General features: G+C 40.0%; 2 protein-coding genes across 5 annotated transcripts; both read right to left on the bottom strand.

The window, feature by feature from the left end:
• Positions 1-10457: 10457 nt before the first annotated feature.
• On the bottom strand, positions 10458-17297 carry LOC143856240 (putative disease resistance protein RGA3). Of its 4 annotated transcripts, XM_077366416.1 has the most exons (4): positions 16904-17297; positions 12076-15225; positions 11818-11920; positions 10458-10981 (listed from the first exon to the last, which is right to left on the bottom strand). In XM_077366416.1, the coding sequence occupies exon 2, from the start codon at positions 15139-15141 to the stop codon at positions 12157-12159; it is 2985 nt and encodes a 994-aa protein (XP_077222531.1). In that variant the 5' UTR covers positions 15142-15225; positions 16904-17297; the 3' UTR covers positions 10458-10981; positions 11818-11920; positions 12076-12156. The 4 variants fall into 4 exon arrangements, with proteins under 4 accessions (XP_077222531.1, XP_077222540.1, XP_077222524.1 ...); XM_077366425.1 differs by lacking the exon at positions 11818-11920; XM_077366409.1 differs by lacking the exon at positions 10458-10981 and having other exon boundaries at positions 11525-11930.
• Positions 17298-18243: 946 nt separating this feature from the next.
• On the bottom strand, positions 18244-20481 carry LOC143863471 (putative LRR receptor-like serine/threonine-protein kinase At3g47570). The gene is made up of 2 exons (XM_077374142.1): positions 19553-20481; positions 18244-18847 (listed from the first exon to the last, which is right to left on the bottom strand). Exons 1-2 carry the CDS (start codon positions 20421-20423, stop codon positions 18393-18395), a joined length of 1326 nt encoding a protein of 441 aa, XP_077230257.1. The 5' UTR covers positions 20424-20481; the 3' UTR covers positions 18244-18392.
• Positions 20482-20688: the final 207 nt, after the last annotated feature.

Here is a 20688-nt window from a genome sequence, read left to right as displayed (position 1 = left end):
AATCTGCATCTGTATACCCTTTTATCTTCTGATGTTCATGTTTCTTGAATAACAATCCTCTACCTGGAGGATCTTTCAAATACCGAAGAATTCGAAGAACCGCTGCCAAGTGTGAAGTACGAGGTGAACTCATATATTGATTGACATCACCCACAGCAAATGAGATATCTTGGTGTGTGACTATAAGATAGATAAGTTTACCAACCAGCCTCTTGTATTTGCCTGGGTCATCTAACAAGTCTCCCTCTTCAGGTAGTAACTTCACATTTGAGTCCATAGGAACCGAGACAGGTTTCACTCCAAGATAACATGTCTCCTCAAGTAATTCTAAGACATATTTCATCTGTGAGAGGGAAATTCCCTTTCTAGAATATGCAAATTCAATATCCAAGAAGTATCTAAGGCGACCTAAATCTTTAGTAGATAACTCATTTTGCAAGGTCTTCAATTTCAGGATCCCAGCCGTGTCACTGCCAGTGATGATGATGTCATCAACATAGACTATCAAGAGTACACACCCAACTGTAGACTGACAGTTGAAGACAGAATGATCAACTGCACACTGCTTCATGCCAAAGCGCATAATAGCATCATTGAACTTTCCAAACCATGCTCTAGAAGACTGCTTGAGACCGTAAATGGATTTCTTTAATCGACAGACAGAGGATGACATCCCCCTGAGCAACATACCCTGGAGGTTGCTCTATGTAAACCTCCTCTGTGAGGTTACCATGAAGAAATGCATTTTTGAAATCCAACTGATATAGGGGTCAACCCTGATTGACAGCAAGAGAAAGTAGAACACGTATTGAGGGAATCTTGGCCATGGGAGAAAAGGTCTCACCATAGTCCACTCCAAAAGTCTGAGTGTACCTTTTGCAACCAAGCACGCCTTAAGGCACTCAACAAAGCCATCAGGTAAATATTTGATCGTATAGACCTGATGACACCCAACATGGCGTGCACCAGGAGGCAGAGGAACTAAATCCCAAGTCTGATTGGCATGAAGAGCATCAATCTCAAGGTCCATAGCAGCGTGCCACCCCTGATGATCAAGTGTTGTAGCCAAGGACTCTGGCAAAGAAACAGAAGATCGAGATGACACAAAATTGTGAAAAACTGGCGTGGGAGCATCATATGAAAGAACAGATGAAATAGGGTAAGCAGTACTATGAGAATGAGTGCGGGAGGCAATAGGAGAGTCGATAGATACCTCGAAGGTGGAGGCGATAGCGCTGCCGGAGATGGATGAGCTGCATAGGTATGGCGGTGTTGATAGGTCTTCTTAGTGATTGGAGCTGGAGGCCGAGCATGTACGTGTAAGGGAATAAAAGTTTCTGGAACATGAATCACAACAGGGGAAGGTAAGAGAGACGATGGAGATAGACTGACTACCGGGTCAGGAAGAACGAGAATCGGTAGAGGAAGATTTGAAGAATGAGAGAGAGAGAGGAGTGGTATCCGGAGAGCTCAGAAAGAATGGTTCAGTCTCGAAGAATGTACCATCAGCCGAGCTATAGGATCTACGTAACCGAGGGCTATAATAGCGATAACCCTTTTGGGTTCGTGAGTAGCCGAGAAAAATACATCGTTCAGATTTTGGATCTAATTTATCCAATCCAGACCCAAGGTTGTACACAAAGCAAACACACCCGAAGACCCGAGGAGTAATAGGAAACGGTACATGATGAGGATGTAAAAGTGAAAAAGGAAGTCGATTGGCCAGGTAGTTAGCAGTGAGAACTGCATCACCCCAAGACGACTTGGGAACTCGCATCTGGAAGAGAAGAGTGCGAGCTCCATCCAATAAGGATCACATTTTTCATTCGGCAACACCATTCTGTTCAGAGGTGTGAGCAAAGGAAGATTGATGAAGGATACCACGAGTGGAAATGAACTACTCAAAACCATTGGATTTTGAGAAATATTCCGTGACATTATCAGTGCGAAGGCATTTAAGAGTGCAATTAAATTGGTTAGTAACTTCTGAATGAAAAGTGCGAAAAACAGAGAAGACTTCTGAACAGTCTTTAAGTAAAGCCAACACATACGTGAATAATCATCAATGAATATGACAAAGTAGCGATGTCCAAAAATAGAGGTAGTCCGCAAGGGATCCCATAGATCAGAATGTACTAAATTAAAAGGGTGTGAGGCCTGACTAACATGCCTAGACGGGAAGGACACCCTATGGTGTTTCCCAAGTTCACAGGCCTCGCACGAAAAAAGGGGTAACAGAAGAAGAAGTGATAGACGTCCGCCACAAATGATCATGGCTGGGATGTCTAAGACGACAATGCCACTGATATGCATCGCTGGAGCTGTGTAACATGGCACGAGGAGGGCTACAGTCCAGACGATAAATGCCATCAATCTCACGGCCTGAGCCAATCGTCCTCCCAGTCAAGAGATCCTGAAACAAGCAATACGAGGGATAAAATAAGACAAAATAATTGAGATTTTTAGTAATCTGATTAACTGAGAGTAAACTAAAGGGTGACTTTGGCACACATAGGACATAAGACAATGTTAGACCAACACGAGGAGAAATATCACCAACACCAGAGATAGGAGTGGAGCTCCCATTAGCAAGTGTGATAGATTGATCAGAAAGGGGCGAAATGTACTAAGTGAGGAAGAAGTACATGTCATATGATTGGAGACTCCAGAATCAATGATCCAGGAGCTGGAGCTAGTAAGAAGAGATGCAGGGGAGCTACTTGGCTGAGCAACTATAGCAGTCGGTGGATGGCTGGTAGACCTGGGACGCTGTAACTCATCATAGTTGGCACGAGACATAAAGACCCCATCAGCCTGAGACCCAGTGCTAGGCGGAACTGAAGAAAATGAGGGCTCTGAAGATTCTGGTGCTACGAGATGTGCTGAGCTGCCAAAACGAGACTCAGAAAAAGGACGAAGCTCAGGGTGTAATACATAGCAAGTCTCTATATAATGCCCCTCACGACGACAGTGCGAGTAATATGGACGTGGTCGGCCACCACGCCTTGCAGGAATATCACATCCACCACTAGGAGTGCTAGGCGGAACTTAAGAAGAGGAGGGCTCTGAAGATTCTGGTGTTGCGAGATGTGCTGAGCGGTGAAAACGAGACTCAGAAGAAGGACGAAGCTCAGGGTGTAGTACATAGTAAGTCTCCATATAGTGTCCCTCACGACGACAGTGCATGTAATATGGACGTGGTCGGCCACCACGCCCTGCAGGAATATCACGTCCACCACTACGACCACCACGACCAGAGTCACGGCCACGACCACGGCCAAAGGTGCCCCCGTGACGTGTAGCACGATCAACTATGCCATAGGCAGCAGTGGTAGTAATATCGACCGAAGGAACCGACACAGAGTCACCAAGAGCACACTGTTGGGTAAGCAAGTAAACCTCCTGAAGAGAAGGCATCGTGCCAAAACCCAATATCTGCTGACGAAGGTGCATTAACTCAGGACCCAAAGTCTTGAGGAATTGAACGACACGTATCTGATCACGCTGCTGAGTGGCCGTAGTCAAATCAGTGGTAAGAGGTATAAGAACATCTAACTGCTGACAATAGGAAACAAACCGACTGTAGTAGGTCGAGAGATGAGTGTCACCGCGGTGAAGGTTCATCCACTGAGAATAGGTGGCACATATTTGGGATATAGGTTGCCTTTCCTAGAGAAGGTAATAGCAGTATGATCCCAAATCTGGCGAGAAGTGGAAAGGTGTATCATGGTCTCGGCAATCTCAGAGGACATACTCTGGCAGATGAGAGTACGAATAAGGGCATCATCCTGATCTCACTTCTCATAAGTAGGATCACTGGAGGAAAGGGGGTCACGACGAAGAATAGAGATCTTCCCCCTAGCAATCAGATAGGTCCCCACAACAACTTTCCAATTCAGATAATTGGAACCATCAAGTCTAACTGTGGTCATGGGGGGAATGAACCATCTATCGAAGAAGACGGGGGGTTATAAGAGGATGAGGATGGGCGAGGCGTAGGAACAGTAGCCACTGGGGGCTGCTCGAGAGAGAGATCCTCAATAACTGGGCTATCAATGAGTAAATAATCAAAGAGAGAATCAACTGACGAGAAGAAACGATGGCGAGACGGAGACCAGAGAAATCAATAATGGAGACCGAGGCTCCGAAGTGAGACCAATGAGAAATAGGGCATGAAAGAAACCCTTGATGGCATGATGAAGACAACAGATCTAGGGATAAAAGATCGGAGCCGCGAAGAGAAAAGTATGTAAAAGAGAATTAAGCCATTAGGGTATAGAAATAGGTATTGGGTTTTTTTTTTTTTTGGAAGACCGAGGGCCGAAGCCGAAGCCGAGGACGCGGGGCGCGGGGGGAGGGCTGAGGACAGGAGCCAAGGCCGAGAGGCGAGAGCCAAGGGAAGAGGCCGTGGGGGGTTGAGGGAAGGGTTAGGGTTAGGGTTATGGTAGAGAAGAAGGGAGAGAAGAAGAGAGAGGGTGAGGGGCTGCTATGGGAGCCCTAGGGAATCAAGACCCTAGGGCTCTGATACCATGTTGAGGAAAAGAATGAGAAGAGAAGAAAGTGAGTTGGAGATACTCCCCGTCACTTATGTATTTATATATAAAGATAGAAATATACAATGACCTATGTGCCCATAGGCATATACATACATCAACAAAAATAATTCCAAGGTTTATTCACCAGCATTTACTTTTGGGTTTCTTTTTGGCACATGAAACTCAACTACAAGAGTGCGCGAGTTCTCGCGCACGAAGGTTGCCATTACTAGCATGGTTTCAAAATTTGATTTCAGAATGGGTTTCAGTCCTCACTGAAATTGAATTTCGAAATTTCAGACGAAATCTAACGAAATAAATAAAGTAATATTTTATCCCGTACAAAATTCAAAAAATCCAGATTTTTTTGGTGATATTCCTTAGAAAACGAAATTTCGACCTAAATTTTGGTCGAAATTTTGTAACTTTTTGGGTTTATCCAAGAAACCTGAAATTCCGGATTTCGGTCGAAATTTCGGATTTCGGTCGAAATTTAAAATCTTGATTTCTAGTACTCTTGTAATGGCAACCTTGCGTAAATTTGGGTTTCTCAACAACATTATTTTCAAGAAATGACAAGCAAGAGGTGTGGAAATGCAGATAATTTTAGGAAAACACAAGCAGAAAAGGGTGGAAGAACTGCTGAAAAAAGTGGATGAACCTTTTTCATTATAAATGTATTTGTTTCTCTAAATAAGGAACAGCCAAAAAAATGATGGCTAAATGCATGTTTTTGCTAGATTAAGATGTAAGTTCATTTTTCAGTACAATCTCCTTTTAAATAATTTTTAGTTTCTTATGAGAGATCCAAATAAATTTTGTTTTTGTTTTGAAATATGACTTTATTAATAACCAAAAGGTTTGCTGGGGACAAGATGTCCCCCACACCCACAGATATCCAAATAATGTATTAAAAGTTGATGAATTTTTCATCAAATTCTGGTTTAACACAGAAAATCTGATTGGTTAAAATAATGTGAAAATTTTGAATTATTCCGGATCTTTTAAGGCTTAAAACAGGGCATTAAAAATTCAAGATTTTTTTCAAGAATTATTCAAGATTTGTTGAAGTTTGTTACTTCGGTACAGTTGTTGCTGAACGTGTGGATTTTTGTATGGGTTTGAGTGGAGCTTACATCCCATTTAATCGTTACTTTTCCATTCGGATCCAACGGATCATATGCAGCTAATTCATCGAAAAAGAAAAGAAAAGAAGAACGAGCGATTGAACTGAGAAGATCTAATAATAATGTTCAGAATTCAGTACTAGTTTTACCTGCATGAGCAAGAAGAATGACAACTAGAGCTGAGATAACAAATCCTAGCTCCAAAAGTGAATTTTGTCAACTGGTTGGTTGAATTTGTCGGTTTCCATGCCTGAAATTCGTCGGAATTGTGATGTTTTCTGGTTTTCCATACCTGAAATTCGTCGGAATCACGGTGTTTTTTGGCAATCCAACTGAGCATCAATGTAGTTGTGAGCTTTTAAGGATAAAGAGAAGACTGAAATGAAAAGAATGGATTGGTAAAGATTTACCTACGGGTTGTTGGGTACTTTGAATGATATATCTTTCATTCCTTCCTATTATTTGTTTTACTTTTCCCTGTTGTGAAGCAATGTGTTTGCTGAGGAAGAAAAATAACAATTACATGCCAACAATCATCTGGTTTGTGATGATGACAATTATTATATTTGGTTACTAAGCCAAATAACCTCGAGTAATTAAGAAAATCACAAGAATAATACTTTTCTGTTAATCCAAGCGCACCGTTGATCAGCATTAGTGATTTAGTAATCTACGTTGCGTCAACATACCATTGAGTGTTGGAATACGGCACGATTCAATAGTATATAAGTATAATTTTTTTTATACTTTTCTGTAATAAAAGGGCGGTGATTTTTTCACCCCCCTTTAGGAGGGATGCGCCCCCTTTTAACATGATTTGACGTCAAAAAGCGTTAAAGTTGCCCACAGTTCATGTTAAGTTGCCCACAGTTCATGTTAAATTTTACGTCCATTTTTACGTCGAAAGAAACAGAGCCTTAGTGAAAATTTTCATTTTCTTTCTTAGAAGGAAGAGATTGAGAGGAAAAGTAGGAAGCTGTAGGCATAGACTAAGGTAAGGGATGAGATTTAATCTCTTCTATTCTCTTCACTTACACCTTACACTTTTTCTGAGTCTAATGAGGCTCAGGTGTGGAGCCTTCTACTGTGGACCAGAACTAAGCAAAGGGAATAACACCATAGACATTGGGAAATGTTATCAGCACTACTGTATTTTGATGAGGGCACTCCTCACTTTATTAAAAGTCGGTATGGCCAGAGGTCATAGGATGATCCAAACCGTCCAATAGATGGGCCACAGCCTAAATAGATTCTGCCTCAAAAAATGTTTCCATAGGTTGATCCTAACCCTCCGATCTGAATGTCAGAGGGTTGATCCTAACCCTCTATAGATCGGAGGGTTAGGATCAAGCTATGGAAATAATTTTTGGGGCACAACCTATTTAGGTTGTGACCCATCCAATGGACGGTTTGGATCATCCTATGGTGCGGGCCATACTGTACTTTTAATAAAGTGAGGAGTGCCTTCATCAAAATACAGTAGTGCTGATAACATTTCCGTAATTTCTCCGACTTTCTCATGAACCTTGATTTGCTACGCTCAATAAGAATCCGGAATAGAAGAAATCTGTTCTGCTTCCAATGTCAATCATCTTTGCCCAAGTGTGAACTGCAGACACTCTCCAATAGTTTCATTCCATCTGTGTTTAATTAGTAATCTAAATGATTTGAATGCAATACTTATACATTCTGTATTTAATAAATAATCTAGAAGGGCTCTCTAATCTCACCTTAAGTGCCTTAAAAACAGAAAAAAAAGAAGTCATATTTGGTTAAGGTTTATCCATGGTGGGTCTTATAGAATGACTCATTCCAATCACAATATATATGCAAAGCATGCTAAGGTGCACTACTAAATTTGGAATTCTCTGGAGCCAAGTGCCTCAGCTTTGAAGGGGTGTTCAGTAATAAGTTGAGATGACTGGAAAAGATGTTTCTGGAGACTCAACACTTCCCCATTTTCAGCATGCTTATAGAGAAGTTTTCAGCGTTACTGGTTGTGCAGCAGGGTGAGCTCTTTGAGTCTGCTATGTGGGTTCAGTTTAGCAATGCTTCTTAGGAGCTTTTTAGCTTCATTTTCTTACTAAAAAAGAAATAAAAAAGAAAAAAGGCTTCAGCATGATCTACAAAACTTTATTGAGGTTGCTAGTTTCTAATTTTAATTTTTTGATAAAGGTAACATTTTATTAAATAAGAAACTGATTATAAGCGCACTTCGGGGGTAATGATTCCCCCATATACAATATGCCTTTAGGAGCTCCTAATTTGGTCTGAATATCAGCCAAATCGTTGGCGCTTCATGAAATGAGAGAAAACGAGAAAATACAAAACAAATACATATCTTTTATTTCATCCGTAACATTGATGAGTCTCCATGGACTAGGGCTGGCAACGGGGCTGGTCGGGGCCGGATGTTGGGGTCCCCTACCCCTTCCCCTCCCCACTGCGGGGATGGTGGGAATCCCCCCTCCCCTCCCCGCGGGGAATATCTAATCCCCATCCCCTCCCAGCATCCTTCAAGGACAAAATCCCCGCCCCGCCCTGCCCCATTTCAACTTTCAGTCGTTTCTTACTTTCTCACTTTACTTTGTTAAATGTTAGGTTTAAAACTAAAGATTTGCTAGGGACAATCACTTCAGGTATGTTGCGGCTTGGTTGTTGCATATGAGAGTTGCCACACAACCCACACAAGCTAAGATTTTGTCTTATTCATTTTATTAATCTGGGGACAAAGGTGGCTGCTCTCAGATTCATTTAATTGATCGATAGTCCCTAGCATATCCCTAATTCCCATTCCCACTTGCCAAAAAGTACCGTACATGCCACACCATAGGAAGATCCAAACTGTCAATTTGATGGGCACACCATACTATGATAGGCATAGGATGATCCAAACCTTCCAATTGATGGGCACACTGGAGGATGATCCAAACTGTCCATTTGATGGGCCACAACGTAAATAGGCTGTGGCCCAAAAATCATTTCCAAAGGATAGTCCCAACCCTCTGATCTACAGAGGAATTGCATATTATGGTACCTTCTATAGATCGGAGGGTTGTAATCATCCTATGGAAATGATTTTTGGGCCGCAATCTATATACGTCGTGGCCCATCAAATGGACGGTTTGGATGATCTATGGTTTGGCCTGTAAAGTACTTTTAAATTGTGGCCTATCAAATGGACGGTTTGGATCATCCTATGGCGTAGTCCATACATTACTTTTTGAAAAATAATGGACTATACGAGCGTACACCATATAAAATCTCATCACTCATCAGATAGATGTTGCCTTTATTTGAGGGAGGGAGATTTTCAAAGGATTTAATGTTGCCTTTCAGTGATGGTTCGATGGAGAGATTTTAGGTATTTCTATTTTCTAAGGGTAATATACTAATATAATGAGGGCCAATGCCCAATGGGTTATGGGTAAAAGAAAATATAAAAAGCTATTTCAGGGACAAAACTGTACTAATGGTAATTATGAAAATTTTGGGGGAATTATCTTATAGATATGTTTCGATCCAAAGGGTTTCTAGTAGTTTTCCCAAAACACCACTTAAAAATATACAAAAAAAATGGAATTAATGACGGCGGGGTGGGGTGGGGCCAACTCCATCCCCTTCCCCTCCCCGTCCCCGCACCAGATAATTTTAAAAATCCCCTTTCCCTTCCCCGCTCAAATCGGGGAATCCCCTCCCCAAGCGGGGCGGGGCGGATCCCTGCTTTCCCTCGTGAAATTGCCAGCCCTACCATGGACCGTCGCTAATTCCTTTCACCCTCAAGATAGTGTTAGAGGAATTGCTTTCCACTTCCAATATGCATTCGATCTGTGTGTTACAAAAAGCTTGTTTCTAATACATTGTGGTGGACTATGAGCTCATCTTGTAAAACCATCACAATTGTGACTCAAGTAGAATGATCCCAACCTAGTTGTATAGAAGGTTCAGCAAAGTGGAAATTGGTCTGTAGCCCCAAAGCAGAGGCTGGTCTCAGTCTTCGTTTGTTTAATGACATAACTAGAGTTCTCTTTGTGAAAGCTGGTTGGAATGTTTTTGAATTGTGATTCCATTTGCCCAAATTTTCTCAAATACAGGTCTGGAGCAGGTATATTATGGCTGAAGACATCAATTCCTTTAAACTCAACTTGGAATCAGAGGGCTTAAGCGCATATCTCAGTTTGAAAATTCTAAGGCCCTGTTTATTTCAGATTTTGACAATTGATTTAGAGTCCAAAACTGATTATTGGACTCAAAATTAAGTGCAAATTTTGATTCCAGTAATCAGTTGTGGACTCAAAATCAATTCTCAAAACCCAAAACAAACAGGGCCTAAGTGTGACAACCACAAGATTGTGGGTTCAAGTCTGCTCAACTATTAAAAAATCTTGGAATGGGAACTTGTTCGCAAATCCTCATAGTCTTGAAAGCATATGAGTATATATTACAGCATAACACAGCATAACAGTACTAAAATTTGCAGTTTAGTATCCATCTCTCTCTCTCTATCTATCTAACATTACGTTTAGCATACTATCTGTTAACTTACCAACTTCTCTAAAAGCTTAAGCTTTTAGAGAAGTTGGTAAGTTAACATGGTATCAGGGCCAAAGGTCTCAAGTTCAAACCTCCCGGATAGCAAAAACCCACATTCGATGGTCGGCCCAAAGTGGGACCACATGTGCCACGTGTTTGCCAAGTGGGCCACACGTGCGGGGGAGTGTTAAAGTATAAAAGATAAATAACGCCTTTCTCCAACAGCTTAAGCTTTTAGAGAAGTTGGTAAGTTAGCACTATCCTTAGGGGCTAGTTGCTAGTTGAATTAACAAATAGGGTTCCCTCCAACTGTAACAAAGATTCTTTTATCTCATGTGATTTCGTTATAGTTTCTTGCATGCTTGCACACTCTTTAGCCAAATACGTTGCATACGATAAACCGACTTTGATCACTGCTGCCAGACACTCTTCTTTTCTTCTTTGCCAATCCAAATCCCTTACATAATTATTGCTGTTCCCGCTGTTTATGCTGCTAAATGTGCTAATGCTTATGCTTCTCTCTGAAGTTTCATTTTCTTCCAGCAGTCTAGGGTCCACAATATCAGTAACTCGATTGTCATACCTAGCGGTTGCAAATTTATTCAGGTTTGATCCATCCCGAAAAATGTCATCAGTGGGTTTTCTTGCCTGCAAAGATCTAAAGCAATAGAATCCCAAAACTGTAAACATCTCCACTTGTCGACACTTTGCCACCATAACCACACTCTGTTGATCATTTTTTTTAATGGTATACTCTGTTGGTCAGTTTCCCACCATAACCATACTCTGTTGATCATGACAGCATATTAGATTAAGAACTTTTAATAAATCTTTAGAAGTTTCTTAAGAGATAATCAATAACCTGCTTAAAACCATACAGTGAACTGCTGAAATGGTTGGAACTATACTGGTCATAGTTCTAAATTGTTTGATCTTTGCTAATAGATCATAAGATATTAAAAAACCTGGAAATTTTCATAATACTACACAATATTTTAATGTGTTCTGGTAATTTTCTCAAAAACCCATGAACAAAATTGCAGTTTCTCTCTCTCACAGAAAAGAAGAAAAGGGGAATTGTAGTATGCTTTTGTGACGAAAAACAGAGTAACATCCACAAGTCCCAGGGTAGTGTACTGAACAATTTAGTGGTGTGGCAGTTTTTCGAGAAATAATAAATAAAATTGTAGTTTCTCACTCAGAAAATAGAAAAGGAAAGTGGGGATCTCCTGTGAAACCACATAAATTGAATACTGAGTCACGATGAGAAGAGAAAGCGAAAGAGAAGCAATTAACTAGAAAAATCCATTACACATAAAGCATAGGAAATCAACTGGAAAAGAGAACTTCTTAAAGAATAAAGATAATAGCTAGTAATTTCATTACAAAGGCAATGTCCCAGAGAAATTTACAACAGAAGAAAAAAAGAGAGAAAAAGATGAGTATCTCTATAATTAGATGTTTCTGTGATGAGGCAGAATGTACCAGCGTCAGTTTTCACTTCAATCACAGAAAGAAAGTTAAAAAAAAAAAACCATTGTAGCGCAGCTATCAATTTCTTGAGCATGGACCTGAAAATTTAGCTCCGAGAGATCCAATGGGCGATTGGAATAGGTACCAACCTTTCCAACTATATATACAATCTGCGCTGCCCGCAGCTAGCCTTCCCTTCATCATTCAGAAACACATAATCGAATTCATCCAGATGCTTCACCTTCTCACGAGCTGCGGCAACCTCACAAAAAATCATATCAATAGATTCTGTCTTAACGTCAATCCAAGTACGCTAATTACAATATGATGGATCTAAGAAAGCTATTGCTCCAAGTAGATACAGACAATGCAATACCAGGGTAAAAGTCATAAAAGAAATTTCATACCTTAATGATCCTGTAAATGTTGGGTCCCCAAGAAGCAGCCCCAACAAGATTGAGTAAAATCTTGGGCCAATCTGTAAATATTTAGATGTTAGGGACAGACCATCTTCCAGATCTGATAGGCAGACCATCTTCAGTGAAGGAATTAAGTTCAGGACAGGCTTCAATAGTCAGATTCTGAAGGGAGGTAAGGTTTCGCATCCCATTAGGTAGGGACTTTAGATTGTCACAGGTATCAATAACCAAATTTTGGAGAGAGGCTAGGTGATGCAACCCCACATTCATGGGCCAATAAACCAACTTATGACAGCCGCGAATCTTCAGCCCCTCAAGTTTGACTAGGTGTTGCAGCATCTCATTAGGTAGTATTCTTAGGCTTGGGAATCTTTCGATTGACAGAGAGGAGAGAGAAGTAAGGAAAGGCACTGAAGAACTCAACAGATTCTTATCACAGTTCAGCAATTTTAGTGTTTGAAGAGATGGGAGCCTTGGAAGAGCTATCAACTCTAGACAATCATCAACAACCAACTCTTTCAATGCAAGCAGGTGGGGCATTTGCCTCAGCTTACGACATCGAATTATTCCAACTTTATGGAGGCAGGGGAAGTCACCTTCCTCTACTTCACACCATTCCTCCAATTGATTCCCTTCACATATCAAGAGTTGCTTTAGGAAGGGTAGCTTCCCAAGATGTGGTAAGAGTTTGCATCTTAAGCAACACATGATCTCAATTTTTACTATATTAGAGAACTGTGAATCCCCAATCCAACTTGGGAAATTTACACCTCCATAGCCTTCTATTCTCAAGATTTCAAGGTTGGTATGAGGTCGTAGGCTTTCAAGTACTTCGATGTCACCTTCGTTGCCACCTTCCCATTCAAAGGTCAATTGGCGAAGGTGTTTTTTATTTTTCATGTTTGCTACTTTGGCCTCCTCCCCATTTCTCACCCTCTCAAGGTGTGAAATGTGAATTGCTCCTCTGAGGTTCATCATGTCCTTCAACTCTCCAATACCATTTCCACTCTCTTTGCTGCCCACAATAAAGCCGGACAATGTTTGGAGATGAGTTAATTTCCCAATTCCAGGTGGCAGGGATTGAAGCAATGTCGTTGACTGAAGATTGAGATGCCGGAGATTAATTAGGTTCCTCATATCTTTTGGTAGCTCAAGGAGGTTTTCACACCAAAAGAGATCCAGAATTTGTAAGTTGTAAAGGCTGCTTGTCGATTCAGGCAGGCTAGTGATTGGATTTTCTGAGAGGTTAAGGTATCGTAGATGTTTCAAATTACTGATAAAATTTGGCAACACATCTATTCGAAGAGCACCTAAATCCAATACTCGTAAACAACTCAAATTTAGGAACACATCTTGTAGGACTAGCTCAATATCGTTAGGAATCTTCCCCATAAACAAAAAAGTGCGTAAGCCCTTGGATTTATTGCAGTCCCCAAAAATTAAGGGATCTTCATTATAAGCACAATTGAACGATGAATGACGAAGAGCCTTTTCACGGTTACGCCATGACTCAATACTCTCAATTATATAACATTCATCACCCGCAATGGATTGTGCTAGGTCATGCATGAGATCATGCATTGTGTGATGATATTCCTGAGAATATTGAAAGAAACACCTCCATGTCAAAATATCAAAATACTCACTACCTATATCTTCTACTTGCTTACTTCCTCTGGGCTGAATGAATCCTTGTGCTATCCATAATTTGATCAGATCATCCTTGACAAACAAGTAATCTTTAGGAAACACCGAGCAGTACACAAAGCATTGCTTCAAAACCGCAGGTAGGTAATGATAACTTAATCTTAGAACTGGCAAAATCTCATTTTTTTCCTCCGGGATATCCCAAATTTCGCTTTCCAAGATATTATCCCACTCGTTCTCATCTGTGTTAGAGTATAAGAGTCCTCCAAGTGTCTTTACTGCCAATGGCAAACCTTTACACTTCTTAACAATTTTTTCACCAATCTCTAGCAACTTTGGATGTGCATCTGAATTCCCATCTACAAATGCCCGTTCCTTGAATAAAGATAAACAAGCATCATGTGATAAACCCTGCAACTGGTGGGTATAAGTAGTGCCCGTGGTCCTTGCAACTATTTCACTCCGTGTAGTTACTATGATTCTACTTCCATCATCCCCACTTGTAAATGGGAGACTTAGGCGATCCCAATCATTTCGTGTCTCGTTCCAAACATCATCTAACACAAGTAAAAATCTCTTACCCATAAGCATCTCTTTAAGTTCGCATTGTAATGGATCCAAGTCTAATAGATCATATTTTGTTCTAGTTGCAGATTCTAAAATAGATTTCGTTAATCTCTTAACATCAAAGTCTTGGGACACACAGACCCACATCTGTCGTTCAAAATGATTCACCACTGTTTCATCATTATAGACAAGTTGAGCAAGTGTTGTCTTCCCAAGTCCTCCCATGCCAACTATAGCAATAACAGAAACACCATTTTCAATAGATCCATTTGGTACTAGAAACTCTATTACCTTTCTTTTATCATCATCTCTACCAAAAACATGTGAATGGTTGATTAGAGAACTAGTCTGTGGTCTCACTTTAATTTCTGGTCGCCACCCTCCATCTCCCTCTCTGAGGTGGAGGCCGTGGCGTTCCTTTGCAATGTCATCTAATCTATCTGTAATCTCCTTTATTTTATGTGCCATGTCTAGTTCAAATGAAGCTGAGTTTGGACCAAGAAAAGATAAGGCAAAGTTTATTACCGGAGTCCACTTTCTCTTTCTAGTATGAGTCTTGCCTTCCACTTTCAATCTTAGTCCTTCTGTTGTGAACTCATCCACTACATCATCAGCATCATAAGCCACATCTTTTAGCTTTAGTAGCCAATTTTTCACAGAAATAGACTTGACTTGTCTTTCCTCTGCATCTTGGAGCACAGCTTGAATTGTTATCAATGTATTCATGAGCTTTTGGAGCTCATCACCAACACCACTCAGTGATCTGAACTCATCCATGAGTGAAGATGTTAAGTTCCCAGAGACTGCCTCAAAAAGAGTGGATAGAACCATTTCAGCCATACCTTCTGTTGCTTACCAGAGATGTTTGCAATGCAATGTGTAGAAAAGGGTTATCAGATTGCAGGTAAATGAGCAATGAGGTGCCTGTAAGAAAGAAAAAGTAAAGCTTTAATACCTTCTCTTTTTACAAGTTTAGACCAGTTGAAGGAGCAGATGTCGCCAAAGACTAAGTGCAGTAATTGGGTTAGATATTTGCAAGTAAAATCAGCTACTGATAGTAGTGGGACCAATGATTGTTGGCAGAGTTAATTTCAGCCACAAACTCATTTACGTTGTAGGAATCTTTTCCCACTTTATTAAAGTGAAAAAAAGTGCTCCCACTTTATTAAAGTGAAACTCTCTCTCTCTCTCTCTCTCTCTCTCATTCATGGGCATGCCCTACTTGGTAGATCTCCAATGGCCCAGAGATCAAACTCAATTTCATCTGATCTATTCATTTTGATGTTCATGATAAATCGTCAAAAAAAAATTCTAGATTTATTTTAAGAAGAAGACTAAACTGAAGGGTGTCCTTCCAGAAATCAGATGAAAGGGCACCCACATTGGTTACTCATCACCGAAGTGCATTTATGACAACACTGAAAATTGTAAGAATAAATGCACTTTGATCTAGGGGTGTAAACGAGCCCAGCCGAGCTTGGCGAGGCTCGTTAAGCTCAAAGGCTAGGCTCGGGCTCGGCTCGGCTCGGGCTCGAACCTGGCTCGGCTCGGCTCGGCTCGAGCCTATCGAGCTTGGGTTATATTCTGGAATATACGTATCAAATGGACGGTTTGGATTATCACGGTTTGGATTATCACAGTGGATTATCACGGTTTGGATTATCAAGGTGCAATGCGAGATTCGCACATGCCAAGGTGGGTAGCAAAGGTTTGCTAGCAAAAGGAAATAATAAAAAAAAGTCATCATTACGAAAAAGTAAAATATCTAAATGTGTATATAGTTTTAAATGAAAAATTACCAAAAGAGTAGGAAATTATGACAATTACCGAAAAAATACAACCAAACGGTACGAAATTATGACAATTACTGAAAAAAGTCATGATTATGCCCAGCTGGTGCTGCTACTGCTACTGTATTGAAAAAAGTCATGATTATGCCTCAGCTACCAGCTGCTACTGCTACTGTATTATATATATATATATATATATATATATATATATATATATATATATATATATATATGACTGTTTTTCTTAACGAGCCTTAACGAGTCGAGCCGAGCCGAGCCTGGCCTAATTCGGGCTCGGTCGTTAAGCTTAACGAGCCTAGCAAGCCGACTCGGCTCGGCTCGTTAAGGATTCGAGCCGAGCTTCCGAGCCCGAGCCAAAATTGACACCCTTAATGAGTATGTTAGACGTTACCTAGTTTTGGAGTTTCCAAAACTCATTATCGAAACTAGTGTTTCTATGTTTTAGAGTTACTAAAATATGTGTGGCCTTGCATTTAAGCAACTTTTCCATGAATTGGCTAATCCATCAATTTTAGAAACACTTTGGAAGGTAAGTTGACTCAAATAACTAAGGCTGTTCATTCGTTTTAAACCAAACCGATTTACGCAAAAAAAAACTGAACCGAAATATTTCGATTACGTGAAAACATTAACCGAAACCGCAACCGAACTATTTGTTAACCGAAATTCTATTCGATTTTTCAGTTACTTCGGTTATAACCGAAAATTCAGAGAGAATACCCTAAGTTTAGAAATTTCAGAAGAATCAAACCCTAAGTTCCTTTCATGTACTATACGGCAATACGGCATACCTGGTATCTTTGGTTTGGTGGTATCGTTGGTTTGGAGCTCTGGAAAAAGGAGATTGACAGATTACAATAGGGTTTTTGACTTCTGAGTGGAGATGAATTGATGAAGACACTAGACAGGAGTGAAGGACTAGTTGTCACGGCAGATCGTGGTTGGGTCGAAGATGGACGTTAAATCACAGGAGAAGATGAAGTGGGTTTCCCGGTTTGGTGGTAGCGCACTCGCACGGGCGGCAAATCAAGGTGGAGATGGAGGTCGAATCAAGGTGGACCAGTGGAGGCATGGCCGGCAAATCAAGGATTCAAGGTCATCGTACTCACCAGAGTTTCAAACTTTCAAAACCCCAAGTCCCTAACACAGAGAGCTAAAAATGGAAGATTTTTTTTTGATCCGTAATTACAGATAAAAAAAATGACAGATTCTTTTTCTTGTGACAACTGACAACCTACTACCACTATTAGTTTATTACTATATTACGACTACACAGAATACACTATTAGTTTATTACTATATTACAATTCTTTTACTCTTTTTTTTTTTTTTTATGACGTAGGGTGTCCCCACCCCCACTTTGTAGAGTGGGACTAATTCCCTCCGGATGCGCGCAATCACCCGTAGACCGCGCGCAATCACCCGTAAACCACGCGTGTACGGGTTGTCCCAGGTAGATTCGAAAGAGCCACACGTGTACGGGTTTACAATTCTTTTACTCTTGACAAGTGACTAGTTGACTACAGAGACTACAATATTAGTCTATTACTAGTGATAGACTGACAACGCACTACCACTATTAGTTTATTACTATAATACATATTGAGTCTGGGTTGTCCCAGGTAAAAGTGTAAAACAAGGGGCCAAAAGGGTAAATATATCATTCACAACCGATGGATATTAAAAAACGAAATGGTGTTAAACGAGAAATTTCAGTTTTCCGGTAAACCGAAATTTGTGTTGTCGCTAACCGAAAAACCGAAATTTTGGTTCACCAAAAACCGAAACCGAACCAAATAGAAAAAAAAAACGAACCGAATTAACCATTTCGGTTTGCTTATTTCGGTTATACCCGATTAATGCACAGCCCTACAAATAACTACTACTAAGCTTATGCATATCTCAGTTGGAAATCCTAAAAGCCCTGTTTGTTTCAGATTTGATAATTGATTTAGTCAAAACTGATTATTGGACTCAAAATTAAAGGCAATTTTGAGTCTAATAATCAGTTTTGAACTCAAAATCTAACAGGGCCTAAGTGTGACAACCACAAGATTGTGGGTTCAAGCTAGCTTACCTATCAAAAAAAGAAAAATGTGAACACATGGAAAATTTTCAGCTCTCTATAATGTTTCAGTGTCCTCAACTGGGAACTTGTTTGCAAAATCTCATAATCTTGAATGCATATAAGTATATATTGCACGCATAACAGTACTAAATTTTACAGTTCAGCATCCCTCTCTCTCTCTAACATAACCTTTAACATAGTATCCGTAAGGGCTAGTTGCCAGTTGAATTAACAAACAGGGTTCCCTCCAACTGAAACAAAGACTCTTTTATCTCTTGTAACTTGGTTAGAGTTTCTCGCATGCTTGCACGATCTTTAGCCAAATCTTTTGCACACGATAAACCGACACTTATCACCGCTGCCAGGCACTCTTCTTTTCTTCTTTGCCAATCCAAATCCCTCACATTGTTATTGCTGTTTCCACTATTAATGCTGGTATTTGTGCTAATGCCAATGCTGCTGTCTGAATTATAATTTTCTTCCAGAAGCCTTGGATCCACAATATCAGTAACTCGATTGCCATACATAGCGGTCGCAAATTTCTTCAGGTTTAATCCCTCCTGAAAGATATCATCAGTGGGTTTCTTGCCTGTAAAAATCTCAAGCAATAGGATCCCAAAACTGTAAACATCTCCACTTGTTGACACTTTGCGACCATAACCATACTCTGTTGACCATGAAAGCAGATTAGACAGAAAGCTTGATTAATAAAACTAAAGAATTTTCTTAAGAGATGATCAATAACCTGCTTAAAAGTTAAAACCATATAGTAATAGTTTCTAAATGGTTTGATCTTACTAAATAGAGCATAACATATTCAAAACCCTGAAGTTCTCATAATTTTAAGGACAATTTTACAGATACTAGACAATAATTTAATGGGTTTTGGTAATTTTCTCAAAACCCCATGAAAGAAATTGCAGCTTCTCTCTCACAGAAAGGAAAGAAGGAGTATGGGAATTGTGGTATACTTTTGTGAAGAAAAACAGAGTCATATCCATAAGTCCAGGGCAGTTTACTGAACAATTTAGTGCTGTCAGTTTTTCAAGGACTAATAAATGAAATTGCAGTTTTCCACTCAGAAAAGAGAGAGGAAAGTGGGGAACTTTTCTGAGAAAACCACATAAATTAAAATTTGCATGAGGGTTTTACAGTACTGAACAATAGCGTAATGGGTTTGGGATAATTTTTCAAAATCCAGAAATGAAATTGCAGATAATGAACATTATGGTAATAGGTTGTTATACACTCTCATACACCTAGAAACAAAATATCAGATACCAAAAAATATGGTAATCGGTATGTTAATTTTTCAAAAACCCAGAAAATAAATTGCAGTCCTAAATTTTCTAAAGCAGTTAGGTTTCAATACCTGGAGCAATATACCCAATAGATCCCTTTAGTTGAATTGTGCTACTCTGATTATTCAAATGATTTTGAGAAAGAAGCCTTGCCAAACCAAAATCCCCAACATGAGCAGTCATATCATTATCCAAAAGAACATTACTAGGCTTTAAATCACAGTGAACAATTGGTGGGTCACAGTCATGATGCAGATAATCCATGGCAGCAGCTACATCTATAGCAATATCCAGTCTCTGAATCAAACTTAAAACCGATCCCGCCATATTTTCTGGATACAACCACTCATCCAAACTACCATTTAACATAAACTCCATCACAACAGCCTTAAAATCAGCTCCACTGTGGTCAATACTTGAGCAAGAAGTTATGATCTTAACAAGGTTTCGATGTCGAATACTCCTCAAAGCTTCGCATTCCGCTACGAAACTTTTCGAAGCTTGTTTTTGCTTCAAGTCTAGTATCTTAATTGCGACCACGTCCGCTGTTCCTTGTTCACCAATTATAATTCCTCTGTAAACTGACCCAAAACCACCCCTTCCAATCATGTTTTCAGAATGGAAATTATCAGTTGCAGACTGTATTTCTGCATATGATATCTTTCTAAGCCGCAATTTCATGGAACTAAGTCGCAATGAGAATCTAGACTTTTTTCGCGTGATCATTAGAGATCTCAACCAGAAGAGAACGATGAAAGTTATAGCAAAGCTAATAAATGGAGTGATGATTTTGAGTGAAAGAGATAAGGAGGATGAGTCCTTCATTGATTTAAGTATTAATCTAAATAGTAAGAAGAATAAGAAAAAGATGATGAAGAAGACGCAGAAGAAGAAGCAGAAGAAGGTAATCTCCTCTTCTGTAGATTGCCTCCTTGATCTCATTTGGACTAAGAGACTTATAACATCCAATGAAAAGATTTTGAAATAGAGAGTAGTGTATGGAACATTAACTAGGGGGTGTATTGTTAGTTGGACAGGTTCTCAGCACCAACTCTATTGACTTGACCCCAACGTTGGTTTCTTTTGTCCATTTCATTTACACGAGTTACTGTTGAGATGGTCAATGTGGACCATTGAAAGTATTATACTCTGCTGCCGGCTCCTGTGGTTAGTCAGGAACATGTTTTAAATTTCCCCATCTAGATAT

The sequence above is a fragment of the Tasmannia lanceolata genome, unplaced genomic scaffold (genome assembly GCF_043159265.1).
Source record: "Tasmannia lanceolata isolate RefF3 unplaced genomic scaffold, GAP_Taslan_0.1 ptg000003l, whole genome shotgun sequence".
NCBI classification, from domain to species: Eukaryota; Viridiplantae; Streptophyta; class Magnoliopsida; order Canellales; family Winteraceae; genus Tasmannia; species Tasmannia lanceolata.
Note: the sequence above shows the minus strand (reverse complement) of the source record. Positions and strands in the feature narration are given on the sequence as shown.